We start from the raw sequence: 15,000 nt of genomic DNA, 5'->3' as shown, positions 1-15,000 counted from the left end.
TGAACTCAGATGTTGGAGGGCCAATGGTGGAGCCCAGAGCCCCGAGCATCCGCATTCATAAGCCATCACGTATTCTAGGCCGGTCATTTTTAGTGTCTAGCCTATACAATCCAATAAATCCATAGTCATCAGATGTTGTATGGTATGCAAGTTCACAGTAGTGATACTTGCACACGCAACACTGAACGTGAGATCCATAATGTTTGAAGAGGTGGAGCTCCACCTGTCAGATATTTGACAGAATCTTACACGTGAGATAAACTTTGTTTTTCAAGACAACTGGCTGGTCAGTAAGTGGTAGTTCTACAACATTTGCTATAATAACTTGGCACATAAGCTGCTCCCGCAGCATAAGACCCCAGGAGAACCCACGCTGATAGTGACGCTAAAACAGAGCCACTTTCAGACAGGTGTAAATCAGACAGGTGTACTTGTGCATGACGAAACAAAACGGACCTTTTGCAGGTAGGGGACACTCCGTTCGTCTACAACATTTGCTAAAATAACTTGGCACATAAGCTGCTCCAGCACTAGGAGAAAACCCAGGAGAACCCAGGAGAACCCAGGAGAACCCAGGAGAACCCATGCTGATACAGTGACGCTAAAACAGAGCCACTTTCAGACAGGTGTAAATCAGACAGGTGCACGAAACGGACCTTTTGCAGGTGGGGGACACTCCGTTCTGCCAGCTGTCGTTGCGATTGGCCGAGGCGGCGGTGGCGGCGGCGGGCGTGTCTGCGGAGAGGACGGGGGCGTCGCCCTTGCGGTGGTGGCGCTCCACCAGGGGGCGCTGGCTGGAGAAGCTGCGCTTGGAGTGCTCCCTCTTCTCGCCGCCCGGCTCGCTGTGGCCGGAGTCCGACGGCGCGTCTCCGTGGTGACCGCTCCCCCCGCCCCCGCCCCCGCCCCCGCCCCCGCCGCGCTTCTCCCGCCAGTCGCCGAAGTCGCTGTTGTCCGAGCCGGACTCCCAGTCCTCGCCCTGCTGCTGCCCGCCGGGCATCTCGTGGGCACGGCCGCCGGGGTAGTGTGCGGGCCAGCCGTCCTCTCCGCTCTTGGCGCGGCCGGGCCAGGGGTTGGCGAGGTCGCCGTTGACGTACTCGTCGCTGGTCCACTGGCCGCTGGGCTCGCGCTCGCGCAGGCGTCGGAAGCGGGGGGGCTTGTCCTGGCGGGGGGGCCGGCGGCGGCGCAGGGGCCGGTTGTCGGGGTTGTCGTTGTCCAGGTAACCGTCCCCCTCGGCCCCGCCGCTGCCTCCTCCTCCTCCTCCTCCTCCTCCTCCTCCTCCTCGCTCGTCCACGCCGTTCTCGACGAAGGAGCCGGAGAACTTGTGCGCGTACTTGACGGGTTCTCGCTCTGCGGCGGGCCGGCGGGAGGAGGCGGGGTCTGCGATGGCGTAGCCGTTCTCCTGGGTGGAGCGGCCGCGCCAGGTGGAGATGTCGCGCGCGCCGAAGCCGCTGCGCTGCTGCTGGTAGCCGGCGTTGGCGTTGAGGCGGGGGGGCAGCGAGCGGCCGAACCCTCTGCCGGGTTTGCTCTTGTCCCGTGGGTCGCTGGCGGGCGCCTGCTCGTCCGCGTACACCTTGTTGGACCTCCAGGAGTCGCGGTCGGCCTTGTTGGCGTTGGCGTTGTTGCCGTGGGCGTCTCCGTTCTCCGAGCCCTTCTGGCGGCGGCGCTTGGGCGCGTCCTCGTACTCGGAGGTCTCGCTCAGCGTCTCGCTCACGTTGCGTCTCCGCGGCTTGCCCCGCGCCAACTCCTCCGCCTTCGCCAGCTCCCTCATGCCGCGCCCGCGCCCGCCTCTCTGGGAGCTGCCGCCGCCGCCGCCGCCGCCGCCGTTGTTGTTGTTGCCGGCGTTGCCGTAGGCGCCCCTGGAGTTCTCCCCTCGGCCGCCTCGTCCGCCGCCGGCCGCTCCGCGAGCGCCGAAGTCCCGGAAGCCACGCCCCCTGCCCCGTGGGGCCCCGCGAGCCCCGGCGAAGGCCTGCTCCTCGTCGATGAAGATCCAGTTGTTGCGGCGCGGGGCGGACGACGTCTCCCGGCTCTCCGCGGTGTCGCGGGACTGACCCCTGCCGCCCGTCTCCCAGCTGCTCTCTTTCTGGTCCTCCTCCGCCGCCTGCTGCTGCTGCTGCTGCTCCAGCTTCTCCCCGCGGCCGGACACAGGTGCTGCGTAGCGCTCCTTCTCCTCCACCTGCTGCTGATGCTGCTGGTACTGGTGCTGATGCTGCTGCTGATGCTGATGCTGCTGATGCTGCTGCTGCTGCTGCTGATGGAGCAGCTTGTCCGCGGCGGCGCTGGCTGAGTGGCGGCTGGGCAGCGGCTGGTTGTCCTTCTTCAGGTCGTACACGTTGGTCAGCACCTCCTTCTCCAGCCGGTAGGGCACCTGCTTCTCCTCGGGCTCCACCTTGGGCTTGTCGTTCTCCTTGTCCTCCACCTTCAGGGCCTTGAGCACGGGCCGCTTGATGGGCCCGGTGCGGCGGGAGAGCGGCCGGCTGCTGGACTCCGAGGGCTGACCGACGCCGACGCCGACGCCGACGCTGCTGCTGCTGCTGCTGGACGAGCCGCCGCCGGGATCTGACCACTGCGTCTGCGGAGCCTCCTTCTTCAGAGCCGCGTCCTTCCGCCAGAAGTCCGTAGCCTCGTAGCCCTTGTCCTTCTCGAACACCTCGTCTCCGCCGCTGCCGCTGCCGGCCCGCCGGTGGCGCGAGGCCTCCTTGGCGTCCGGTTTGGCGTAGTCTCCGTCTCCGTCTCCGTCTCCGGGCTGGGGGGGGCGGCCGCCGGGGGCCTCGTGCGCGTCTCCTCTCGGCCGGTAGGGGTCGTCCGCAGCGCTGACCTCCTGCCACTCGCCGCCGCGCTCCTCATACGAGTCCTGCTGGGAGCCGGCGCGCTCGCTCCTGAGGGGGGGACACAGCACACACGCCACAATGAGAACAACAAGGACACCAAGCAGGACACAACACAACACAACACAACACAACACACCGCAGAGCAGAGAGGGGGAAGTGCTTAACTACTTAAGCCCTGTTTGTTCACTAAAGAAGCTGAACTGAGGTCAGAAATAGACTAATATCCATTATATATGCTAAGTTAACACACACACACACACATCTTTATGATGTTTCAAAGTTCAGGACAAAAGCATGTGTGAAAGATACAGGGTTTGTCAGGAACAGAGGGTCCAGCAAACACGGGAAAGACTTTCAGCTCACTCTTCCTGCAATATCAATGACCTGGCAACCATTATGCCACAGCCACTTTCGATACAGGGTGAATCAATAACATTTAAACCAGTTACTGTTTTAATATGCATCGGTGAATCTTCACACCCCTAGTGAACAGCCTGAATTCCTACACAATGTCCGAGACTCCGAACCCTGCTATAGGCGCACAATGATACACTATGGCAGGTAGGTTCAAACATCCATACATCGGCAGAATCCATACATGATCACACATCAGTGCTACAGTGCCACAGTGCGGGGCACTCATTTCCTGCTTCTCACCGGTCGTCTCCTTGGCTGCGGTCGCTGCTCTCCCGCTGCCGCTGGTAGGGGGGGGTGAAGCTGCGCGCTGGGTAGCCATCTTGGCTCCATGCTGGATAGGGCTCGGTGGACGGGGCTCTCTGTTCAGAGAGCATGCTGGGATGGCAGCCCTCGTCAGAGGCAGAACCCGGGCTGTTCAGATGCTCTGGCTGCATCATGGGTTTCATCATGCCTGAGGACGGACACACACACACACACACTTAGTCCAAACCCTTCAGCTGCATCACAGGAACGCTCTTCAACAGAACACAACGTTCCACGCTAGAGGGCCAAGACATGCAGTTCCCCTGTATATAGTGGAACATGTGTGAAAGATACAGTTCTCCTGTATATAGTGGAACATGTGTGAAAGATACAGTTCTCCTGTATATAGTGGAACATGTGTGAAAGATACAGTTCCCCTGTATATCGTGGAACATGTGTGAAAGATACAGTTCCCCTGTATATCGTGGGACATGTGTGAAAGATACAGTTCTCCTGTATATAGTGGAACATGTGTGAAAGATACAGTTCCCCTGTATATCGTGGGACATGTGTGAAAGACACAGGGTTTGTCAGGAACAGAGGGTCCAGCAAACACGGGAAAGACTTTCAGCTCACTCTTCCTGCAATATCAATGACCTGGCAACCAGCACGCCACAGCCACTTTCGATACAGGGTTTACTCAAATACATAAATCTTACGCATTTACTTTAAATTATAAGCTGTTATTTGCAACTAAACTGGGGGTTAAACTTGTGGCTTTGGTTAAGGGCGCACAATGTTTAAAACTCAATCTATCAAGCACATCTAACACAATTAAAGAAATCCTGAGCCAAGCCATGCGGATTAAGCTACACGGGGGCCATTCCCCTCCCATCCCCCAGAGGGCGCCGCACCTGAGGAGTGCACGGCGTTGGGGTAGTAGTCCACGGGGGAGCGGCCCTGGGCCATGCGGGGGTCCATGTAGGGGGGCATCATCATCCAGCGGGGGTCGAAGCCCAGCACGTGGGGGGGGTAGTAGCTGCGCTGGGGGTGGCTAGGACCTGGGGGAGCACCGTGACCCGACTGCTGCTGCTGCTGCTGCTGCTGCTGCTGCTGCCACTGCTGCATCTTATACACCTGCTCCTGCAACACACACACACACACACACACACACACACACACACACACATTAAATATACAGTTAGAGACAGAACACACAACATACGAGAGAGATGACGAGAGAGGAGAAATCCCACATGTTCTACACTGATGGCATATTCACTTATTCAGTAACACTAAAGCACGTTTCCTCTGTCACATGCACGCTATCTGTTTATTCAGCACTGGCTTTGCAAATAACGACGTCCGTAGACAAGGTAGAGTATGTTGCATGATTTTATGAATATATGATGCATTGCAACATCGAAGCAAGTCATATTTATAGTTGCTTAGGTCTCATTCAATCGAACTCCAGATCCGCTACCCGATCTGATAAACTACTATCTGGATAGGGGGGGTGAAATGATTTTGGAAACATCTTCAGGTACATCTTAATCTTAAGTAGGCCCTTACTTTATAGTTTAGCTTTGATACTGTTAGCATATTGCAAATGTACTGTTACGAGCAAAACATCCAACATTTCCAAAGACTTGACTGAAGTCAAAAATATTATACCAAGTGTATATAGTGGAAACACTTTCATATTGTGCCAAAACATGTGTGAAAGATACAGGGTTTGTCAGGAACAGAGGGTCCAGCAAACACAGGAAAGACTTTCAGCTCACTCTTCCTGCAATATCAATGACCTGGCAACCAGCAAGCCACAGCCACTTTCGATACAGGGCACTGCACAAGGGCCTTTTCTAAACCCAGCTATTCAAGTTTTGCTGTCGCTTTAATGCAGATGTCTTCTAGCGTTGTTTGTATATTTCTGCTTTGTAAAGCAGATATTTATATTCTGGTCAACAACAGCGCACACTGGGCAGTTCATCTCTGGCACAGCAGAGCATAGTGGCCCTTTAATCCCCAACTCAGATCTGGTCTCCACTCTTACTGCTACACAATAGAGCATAGTGGCCCTTTAATCCCTAACTCAGGTCTGGTCTCCACTCTTACTGCTACACAATAGAGCATAGTGGCCCTTTAATCCCCAACTCAGATCTGGTCTCCACTCTTACTGCTACACAGCAGAGCATAGTGGCCCTTTAATCCCCAACTCAGATCTGGTCTCCACTCTTACTGCTACACAGCAGAGCATAGTGGCCCTTTAATCCCCAACTCAGATCTGGTCTTCACTCTTACTGCTACACAGCAGAGCATAGTGGCCCTTTAATCCCTAACTCAGGTCTGGTCTCCACTCTTACTGCTACACAAGAGAGCATAGTGGCCCTTTAATCCCTAAATCAGGTCTGAGCACCTGACGGACTAGAGAACACGGCAGACTGAACACCTGATTCAGAATAAGCGTACACGATCTCAAGCAGTGACCGCAGCGCTTCTGTGAGCGCCCACCACATGAGCAACCCAGAAGCTCCATGTCTGTCCACACTCAGCCCTCCCGTCCGTACACACTCCTCACTCAACTACACACACACACTCAGCCCTCCCCTCCGTACACACTCCCCTCACTAACACACTCAGCCCTCCCCTCCCTACACACTCCTCACTCAACTACACACACACTCAGCCCTCCCCTCCCTACACACTCCTCACTCAACTACACACACACTCAGCCCTCCCCTCCGTACACACTCCTCACTCAACTACACACACTCAGCCCTCCCCTCCGTACACACTCCCCTCACTAACACACTCAGCCCTCCCCTCCCTACACACTCCTCACTCAACTACACACACACTCAGCCCTCCCCTCCCTACACACTCCTCACTCAACTACACACACACTCAGCCCTCCCCTCCGTACACACTCCTCACTCAACTACACACACACTCAGCCCTCCCCTCCGTACACACTCCTCACTCAACTACACACACACTCAGCCCTCCCCTGCCTACACACTCCTCACTCAACTACACACACACTCAGCCCTCCCCTCCGTACACACTCCTCACTCAACTACACACACACTCAGCCCTCCCCTCCGTACACACTCCTCACTCAACTACACACACTCAGCCCTCCCCTCCGTACACACTCCTCACTCAACTACACACACACTCAGCCCTCCCCTCCGTACACACTCCTCACTCAACTACACACACACTCAGCCCTCCCCTCCCTACACACTCCTCACTCAACTACACACACACTCAGCCCTCCCCTCCGTACACACTCCCCTCACTAACACACTCAGCCCTCCCCTCCCTACACACTCCTCACTCAACTACACACACACTCAGCCCTCCCCTCCCTACACACTCCTCACTCAACTACACACACACTCAGCCCTCCCCTCCGTACACACTCCTCACTCAACTACACACACTCAGCCCTCCCCTCCGTACACACTCCCCTCACTAACACACTCAGCCCTCCCCTCCCTACACACTCCTCACTCAACTACACACACACTCAGCCCTCCCCTCCCTACACACTCCTCACTCAACTACACACACACTCAGCCCTCCCCTCCGTACACACTCCTCACTCAACTACACACACACTCAGCCCTCCCCTCCGTACACACTCCTCACTCAACTACACACACACTCAGCCCTCCCCTGCCTACACACTCCTCACTCAACTACACACACACTCAGCCCTCCCCTCCGTACACACTCCTCACTCAACTACACACACACTCAGCCCTCCCCTCCGTACACACTCCTCACTCAACTACACACACACTCAGCCCTCCCCTCCGTACACACTCCCCTCACTAACACACTCAGCCCTCCCCTCCGTACACACTCCTCACTCAACTACACACACACTCAGCCCTCCCCTCCGTACACACTCCTCACTCAACTACACACACTCAGCCCTCCCCTCCGTACACACTCCCCTCACTAACACACTCAGCCCTCCCCTCCGTACACACTCCTCACTCAACTACACACACTCAGCCCTCCCCTCCGTACACACTCCTCACTCAACTACACACACACACTCAGCCCTCCCCTCCGTACACACTCCTCACTCAACTACACACACTCAGCCCTCCCCTCCGTACACACTCCCCTCACTAACACACTCAGCCCTCCCCTCCGTACACACTCCTCACTCAACTACACACACTCAGCCCTCCCCACCGTACACACTCCTCACTAAACTACACACACTCAGCCCTCCCCTCCGTACACACTCCTCACTCAACTACACACACACTCAGCCCTCCCCTCCGTACACACTCCTCACTCAACTACACACACACTCAGCCCTCCCCTCCGTACACACTCCTCACTCAACTACACACACACTCAGCCCTCCCCTCCGTACACACTCCCTCACTGAACTGGGCCACTGCTGCGTGCCATACCAACGCTAATCCAGGGGAATTATGGGATAAGGTCGTTAGGGCGGCGGAGGCCTCACCTGCTGCTGCTGCTGGAAGTGCGGCACTGTGTGTGTGTGTGTGTGCGTGCGTGCGTGCGTGTGTGCCTGCGTGCGTGCGTCTCTCACCTGCTGCTGCTGCTGGAAGTGCGGCGCCGTGTGTGTGTGTGTGTGTGCGTGTGCGTGTGTGTGTGTGTGTGCGTGCGTCTCTCACCTGCTGCTGCTGCTGCTTCTGGAAGCGTGGTGCCACGGGCTTCTGGTGTCGGCCGTAGTCAGGCACGGGGGACGTGGACTCCGCACCGCCATCCTCGTCGTTATGGTAACCGAAGCCAGGGCTGGCGCCGTCACGGTAGTCCTGGTTGGGGCACTGCTCAGCCGGCAACTCCGACACGTCTGACCACAACAACAACAACAACAACAACAACACCGTCAAACACCACACGCCACATACGCTCAGGAGTTCATGTTTCAGACCAAGACACGTGTGTGTGTGTGTGTGTTGAGGATTTCAACATGCTGGGAGATTAGTGGAGACCATTGGACCACAGAGAGTAGAAGGCCCCACATACACACACACACAGATCTAGTTAGTTAGCTAGGGAACAGCTTTATGGATTTCATAAGAAACATTGACTATCTAAACAGAAGAGAGTAGAGTAGAGTAGAGTAGAGTAATCTTTCCACTGCACTTGAGAGCAAAGGAACTGGGACATGTGTGAAAGACACAGGGTTTGTCAGGAACAGAGGGTCCAGCAAACACGGGAAAGACTTTCAGCTCACTCTTCCTGCAATATCAATGACCTGGCAACCAGCACGCCACAGCCACTTTCGATACAGGGGGCCAAGGGCATGTTCAGCCTTCAATAAGCAGCACGAGTACTCAAGTTCTCCAAGTAACAGATCACTGGATACTATTGCGGTGCGGCGCTGGTGTGGCGCTGGTGTAGTATATTCTATCATATTCTACTCTATGCTATGGCGCTGGTGTAGTATACTCATCATATTCTACTCTATGCTATGGCGCTGGTGTAGTATATTCTATCATATTCTATGCTATGGCGCTGGTGTAGTATATTCTATCATATTCTACTCTATGCTATGGCGCTGGTGTAGTATATTCTATCATATTCTACTCTATGCTATGGCGCTGGTGTGGTATATTCTATCATATTCTATTCTATGCTATGGCGCTGGTGTAGTATATTCTATCATATTCTATGCTATGGCGCTGGTGTAGTATATTCTATCATATTCTATGCTATGGCGCTGGTGTAGTATATTCTATCATATTCTATGCTATGGCGCTGGTGTAGTATATTCTATCATATTCTATGCTATGGCGCTGGTGTAGTATATTCTATCATATTCTATGCTATGGCGCTGGTGCAGTATATTCTATCATATTCTATGCTATGGCGCTGGTGTGGTATATTCTATGCTATGGTGCTGGTGCAGTATATTCTATTCTATTCTATTGCGGTGCGGCGCTGGTGTGGTATATTCTATGCTATGGCGCTGGTGCAGTATATTCTATGCTATGGCGCTGGTGTAGTATATTCTATGCTATGGTGCTGGTGCAGTATATTCTATTCTATTGTATTGCGGTGTGGCGCTGGTGTGGCGCTGGTGTAGTATATTCTATTGTATGCTATGGCGCTGGTGCAGTATATTCTATTGTATGCTATGGCGCTGGTGCAGTATATTCTATTGTATGCTATGGCGCTGGTGCAGTATATTCTATCATATTCTACTCTATTGTATTGCGGTGCGGCGCTGGTGCCCAGGCGGGTTCTGACCTTTGCCGGTGTAGTGCCAGGCCTCCTGGTGGTGCTTGGCGGCGTCGCGGCTGGGCGAGAGGGCGGGCTCTCTGGCCTCGGGGTCTTTCTGGGGGTCGGCGTGGCGTGGCGGCCGCTCGCTCTTCCCGAACTTCTCGTCCAGCTTCTTGAGCTTCTCCGCGCAGGCGGCCAGCCGTTCCTCCCGCGCCCGCCGCTCCTCCTCCTCACGCCGCCGCCGGGCCCGCTCCACCGCCTCGGACAGCTCCGCCGACGCAAACTTGCCCCGCGCCGGACCCGGCCCGGACCCGGCCCGCGCTCCCTCCTCCTGCTCCTCCGCAGACTCACTCGCCACACTGCCCTTCTGCTGGGACTGGGATGGAGAGGGATGGAGAGAGGGATGGAGAGAGAGATGGAGAGAGAGATGGAGAGAGAGATGGGAAGAGAGATGGAGAGAGAGATGGAGAGAACAAGTGGGAAACGAAGAGAGAGAGACAGGAGGAAGGATGGCAAGAGAAAGAGATGTAGAGAGAGACAGGAGGAAGGATGGCAAGAGAGAGAGATGGAGAGAGAGACAGGAGGAAGGATGGCAAGAGAGAGAGATGGAGAGAGAGATGTAGAGAGACAGGAGGAAGGATGGCAAGAGAGAGAGATGGAGAGAGAGACAGGAGGAAGGATGGCAAGAGAAAGAGATGGAGAGAGACAGGAGGAAGGATGGCAAGAGAAAGAGATGTAGAGAGAGACATGAACAGAGAGAGTGGGAAAGAATGATCGAGGTGAGGTGAAGTGAAAGGAAAAAGGAAAAAGGAATAATTACTCGATGGACAAAATAGTTCCTACTGTGTGTTCTGCACTATTGCTCAGATGGCAACTCTGGGTAAGGGAGGGTTGGCTAGTAAGCACTCAGGTCCAGATAACTCTTTTGAAACGATGTGTGTGAAAGATACAGGGTTTGTCAGGAACACAGGGTCCAGCAAACACGGGAAAGGACTTTCAGCTCACTCTTCCTGCAATATCAATGACCTGGCAACCAGCAGCCACAGCCACTTTCGATACAGGGTGCTGTGTGTTCTACACAGGGTGCTGTGTGTTCTATACAGGGTGCTGTGTGTTCCATACAGGGCGCTGTGTGTTCCATACAGGGTGCTGTGTGTTCCATACAGGGCGCCGTGTGTTCCATACAGGGTGCCGTGTGTTCCATACAGGGCGCTGTGTGTTCTATACAGGGTGCTGTGTGTTCTATACAGGGTTCTGTGTGTTCTATACAGGGTGCTGTGTGCTCTATACAGGGTACTGTGTGTTCTATACAGGGTGCTGTGTGCTCTATACAGGGTGCTGTGTGCTCTATACAGGGTGCTGTGTGCTCTATACAGGGTTCTGTGTGTTCTATACAGGGTGCTGTGTGCTCTATACAGGGTGCTGTGTGTTCTATACAGGGCGCTGTGTGTTCTATACAGGGTGCTGTGTGTTCTATACAGGGCGCTGTGTGTTCTATACAGGGTGCCGTGTGCTCTATACAGGGTTCTATGTGTTCTATACAGGGTACTGTGTGTTCCATACAGGGTTCTATGTGTTCTATACAGGGCAACACATCTGTTCTGTTAATCTGGATCTTAGTTTGGTTCTCGAGGGTCTAACGCAAGATCTGCACATGTTGAAAGAAAGATTCCTTTATACGACTTCTATCTTGTTGTAAAATATTACGATAAGATGTACAGTTTACACAACAAGTCAGAAATATTTGCAGGTGCGTTTGAGCTCACCTGGGAGTCGGGGGGGTAGCGGCCGTTGGTCTTCCTGACGGGCAGCAGCTCCTGGTGGCGGTGGTACGCCTCGTCATCGTTGGCATCGTGCGGGTACACACCCTCACCAGAGCTGAAGGAGGCTCCGCGCTCACGCTGGTTGTCCCACTCGCCCCTGCATCACACACACACACACACACAGTGTGAGCCTGGCGTCCCATGTGGGCTTGTGTGCAGGTGTGTGTGAGTGTGTGTGGGCCATGGCACTCACCAGATCTTGCTCTTGTCTCCGGCGGCGTGCTCCTCCTCGTCGTCGCTGAACTTGAGTTTCTCGCTGTAGTCCACTTCCTCATGGAGACCTGCTCGAGGGCGCACACGCGCACACACACAAGATTGAGATTAGACAGGACACTTCCTCATGGAGACCTGCTCGAGGGCGCACACGCGCACACACACAAGATTGAGATTAGACAGGACACTTCCTCATGGAGACCTGCTCGAGGGCGCACACGCGCACACACACAAGATTGAGATTAGACAGGACACTTCTGCTGCTGCTAATTCAGCCACAATTAGAGGCCTCTGACCTAAAGCAGATGGTGTGTGTGTGTGTGTGTGTGTGTGTGTGTGTGTGTGTGTGTGTGTGTGTGTGTGTGTGTGTGTGTGTGTACACACATTAACACAATGTTGATAACTCTACCACATATATTGTGGAAGGGGAAACATGTGTGAAAGATACAGGGTTTGTCAGGAACACAGGGTCCAGCAAACACGGGAAAGACTTTCAGCTCACTCTTCCTGCAATATCAATGACCTGGCAACCAGCACGCCACAGCCACTTTCGATACAGGGTGAATCATTAACATTACTACTAGTGACCCAAGAATGTGATGATTTCAGGTCCGAGTGCCCACGGGGGTTCGAGTCCGGCCTGCAGTCATTTCCCGATCCCACCCCATCTCTCTCTCCCACTTACTTCCCGTCTCACTCTTCACGGTCTTACACAAATTAAAGGCTAAACGGCCCACAACATATACATAAAAAATAAGAAAAAAGAGAATTGGAAAAAAAAAGATTTCAGAACTTCCACCTGCTCATTGCTCAGCTGCTACTGCTACACAACAGCCAACCTTCAGAGACGCTCTCCCGCGACCATAGGCTGAGACGTGTGTGTGTGTGTGTGTGTGTACTGAGGGGACAGTAGAGTGCGGTGTGGGATGCGCTAGAGTCCTTACCAGCCCAGCCGTCCTCGCAGTCCTTGTCCAGGTCGTCCAGATCCTTCAGGTCCTCGGGGTTGATGATGGCGGGGCGGGGGGCGCGGTCGCCAGGGCGACGGATGGGGCGAGAGGCAAGGCGAGGGGGGGCCCTGACGAATCGGTTCTCTCTCCTCACCTCCCCACTGTACACCACACACACACACACACACACACACACACACACACGGAAAAGAAAGAGAGCAGCCGGTAAGTCACTAGTCAATAGATTTACTCCCCTGACTCACAGCAGAAAGAGCAGACAGCTTTACGTGCTGCGGGAGGTCACAGGAACATGCCAAACACCAACACAACTGCCTATTGACTAAACGGTTGGTTGACTAACAACAATTGACGTGCAACCATCATTAGTAATAACACATTTGACAGAACAATGCTGATCATCGCAGCTTCAGTATAAAACAGAATTGTCTGAAAGATACAGGGTTCGTCAGGAACAGAGGGTCCAGCAAACACGGGAAAGACTTTCAGCTCACTCTTCCTGCAATATCAATGACCTGGCAACCAGCACGCCACAGCCACTTTCGATACAGGGTGAACATATTGCTGGCAGTACGATGACCACTGAGTGTCTATAGATTGAATAGGATTTCAATCCTTCATAATTAAGTATCTTCCATAGAAACAGTAGCCGACAGCTCTAATACTCCAGAGCCTAAAAGCGAGGCAAGATGGCTACTGATTACCCCGTGCCAACTACACTCTTCCAAAGTGGCACACACACACACACACACACACACACAACACACAACACACAACACACAACACACAACACACAACACACAACACACAACACACAACACACAACACACAACACACACACACACAGGGAAGTGGTTGCTTGTGCGGCGTCCATGCCTGCTGGACTCACTTGAGGGGCTCGGGGGCGGGGAAGGAGGGTCTGAAGTTGGGCCGGGCATCAAAGCGCACGGGAGCGCCCACGGCAGGGGGGGCATGCTCAGAGGTGCCAGGGGCATCCCGCGGCTCTTTGGGGCACATCTGTAAACAAAAACACAAACAGTAAACACATTGCTTTGGGGCACATCTGTAAACAAAAACACAAACAGTAAACACATTGCTTTGGGGCACATCTGTAAACAAAAACACAAACAGTAAACACATTGCTTTGGGGCACATCTGTAAACAAAAACACAAACAGGAAAAAGGAACACATTCTACTGACGCATTCCAGGCATCTTGTTTGATAAGCCGCCTTTTTTAAAACTGGAAACACACTCGTTTGGGAACCCCTGGGCTAGAGGATCCACACACTCGTTTGGGAACCTCTGGGCTAGAGGAATCACACACTCGTTTGGGAACCCCTGGGCTAGAGGATCCACACACTCGTTTGGGAACCTCTGGGCTAGAGGAATCACACACTCGTTTGGGAACCCCTGGGCTAGAGGATCCACACACTCGTTTGGGAACCTCTGGGCTAGAGGATCCACACACTCGCCACCACTGGCCAAGAGAACAGAGCCCTGAGCAGCAACAGAACTCAAAGCTACTCATTCCACACACTCAGTGTTCTGATCTGAGGTGGAACGTGCTGTAACGTTACCACTAAATAGATTCACAGTGATGCATGGAACACACGTTTGAAACAGCAACATCCACACTGAGTTTCATAAGACACATTGACTATCTATACAGAATAGAGCAGAGTCATCTTTACACTGCACTTGGGATGTGTGTGAAAGATACAGGGTTCGTCAGGAACAGAGGGTCCAGCAAACACGGGAAAGACTTTCAGCTCACTCTTCCTGTAATATCAATGACCTGGCAACCAGCACGCCACAGCCACTTTCGATACAGGGTGAACAGCAGAACGTATGGGTGCACTCACACTGACCACACTATGGATGTGCGGTGGGTACTTACGAAGGCGGGCAGCATGTCGTGGTAGGTGGCGGCAGCGTGGTGAAGCTGGTACTGCAGGGCGGAGGGGGCAGGGCGACGCAGGGGCTGGGCAGGACGCAGGGAGGGCTCCTTGGGGTCAGAGGTCGAGGAGGAGGAGGAGGAGGAGGCAGCAGCGACAGCAGCAGCCGTGGAGAGACCACCGCCGGCAGCGGAGGAGGAGGAAGAGGAGGAGGGAGGAGGAGGAGGAAGGGGCACCGCGGCGTCAGACACACCTCCTCCTACTCCAACACCAGCTCCTCCGCCGCCACCGCTGCTGCTGCTGCCACTCTTGCCCTCCAGCTCGCCACCCACACCCAACGGCAGCGGCAACGGCTGCAGGCTCCTCCCACCTCCCTCCCGCCAGCTCGTCAC

General features: G+C 54.4%; 1 protein-coding gene and 8 non-coding genes across 16 annotated transcripts in view; all 9 read right to left on the bottom strand.

Annotated features, from left to right (window-relative positions):
• prrc2b (proline-rich coiled-coil 2B) overlaps positions 1-15,000 on the bottom strand; it is a 44,649-nt gene that overhangs the window by 16,917 nt on the left and 12,732 nt on the right. For 5 of the 8 annotated variants that reach the window (XM_062554562.1, XM_062554564.1, XM_062554566.1 and 2 more), the window contains exons 7-16: positions 14,611-15,000; positions 13,601-13,728; positions 12,691-12,854; positions 11,727-11,817; positions 11,477-11,630; positions 9,738-10,086; positions 8,156-8,334; positions 4,403-4,631; positions 3,486-3,696; positions 657-2,876 (exon numbers count right to left, since the gene is read on the bottom strand). The exon at positions 14,611-15,000 is cut by the window's right edge and continues 2 nt beyond it. In XM_062554562.1, coding sequence (XP_062410546.1) covers positions 657-2,876; positions 3,486-3,696; positions 4,403-4,631; positions 8,156-8,334; positions 9,738-10,086; positions 11,477-11,630; positions 11,727-11,817; positions 12,691-12,854; positions 13,601-13,728; positions 14,611-15,000 — 4,115 coding nt within the window. The remainder of the gene's footprint in view (positions 1-656; positions 2,877-3,485; positions 3,697-4,402; positions 4,632-8,155; positions 8,335-9,737; positions 10,087-11,476; positions 11,631-11,726; positions 11,818-12,690; positions 12,855-13,600; positions 13,729-14,610) is intronic. The other 3 variants (XM_062554563.1, XM_062554569.1, XM_062554565.1) reach the window with 2 other exon arrangements.
• On the bottom strand, positions 3,124-3,250 carry LOC134101541 (small nucleolar RNA SNORA71). The gene has a single exon (XR_009941397.1). It is a non-coding gene; the product is annotated as a small nucleolar RNA SNORA71 (small nucleolar RNA).
• On the bottom strand, positions 4,057-4,183 carry LOC134101543 (small nucleolar RNA SNORA71). The gene has a single exon (XR_009941399.1). It is a non-coding gene; the product is annotated as a small nucleolar RNA SNORA71 (small nucleolar RNA).
• Positions 5,205-5,331, bottom strand: LOC134101545 (small nucleolar RNA SNORA71). The gene has a single exon (XR_009941401.1). It is a non-coding gene; the product is annotated as a small nucleolar RNA SNORA71 (small nucleolar RNA).
• Positions 8,654-8,780, bottom strand: LOC134101542 (small nucleolar RNA SNORA71). The gene has a single exon (XR_009941398.1). It is a non-coding gene; the product is annotated as a small nucleolar RNA SNORA71 (small nucleolar RNA).
• Positions 10,647-10,773, bottom strand: LOC134101550 (small nucleolar RNA SNORA71). Its single transcript, XR_009941405.1, has one exon. It is a non-coding gene; the product is annotated as a small nucleolar RNA SNORA71 (small nucleolar RNA).
• LOC134101546 (small nucleolar RNA SNORA71) lies at positions 12,181-12,307 on the bottom strand. Its single transcript, XR_009941402.1, has one exon. It is a non-coding gene; the product is annotated as a small nucleolar RNA SNORA71 (small nucleolar RNA).
• On the bottom strand, positions 13,138-13,264 carry LOC134101549 (small nucleolar RNA SNORA71). Its single transcript, XR_009941404.1, has one exon. It is a non-coding gene; the product is annotated as a small nucleolar RNA SNORA71 (small nucleolar RNA).
• On the bottom strand, positions 14,420-14,546 carry LOC134101544 (small nucleolar RNA SNORA71). Its single transcript, XR_009941400.1, has one exon. It is a non-coding gene; the product is annotated as a small nucleolar RNA SNORA71 (small nucleolar RNA).

This window comes from Sardina pilchardus, chromosome 14 (genome assembly GCF_963854185.1).
Source record: "Sardina pilchardus chromosome 14, fSarPil1.1, whole genome shotgun sequence".
In the NCBI taxonomy this organism is placed as follows: domain Eukaryota; kingdom Metazoa; phylum Chordata; class Actinopteri; order Clupeiformes; family Clupeidae; genus Sardina; species Sardina pilchardus.
This window is presented reverse-complemented; position numbering and strand designations above follow the sequence as displayed.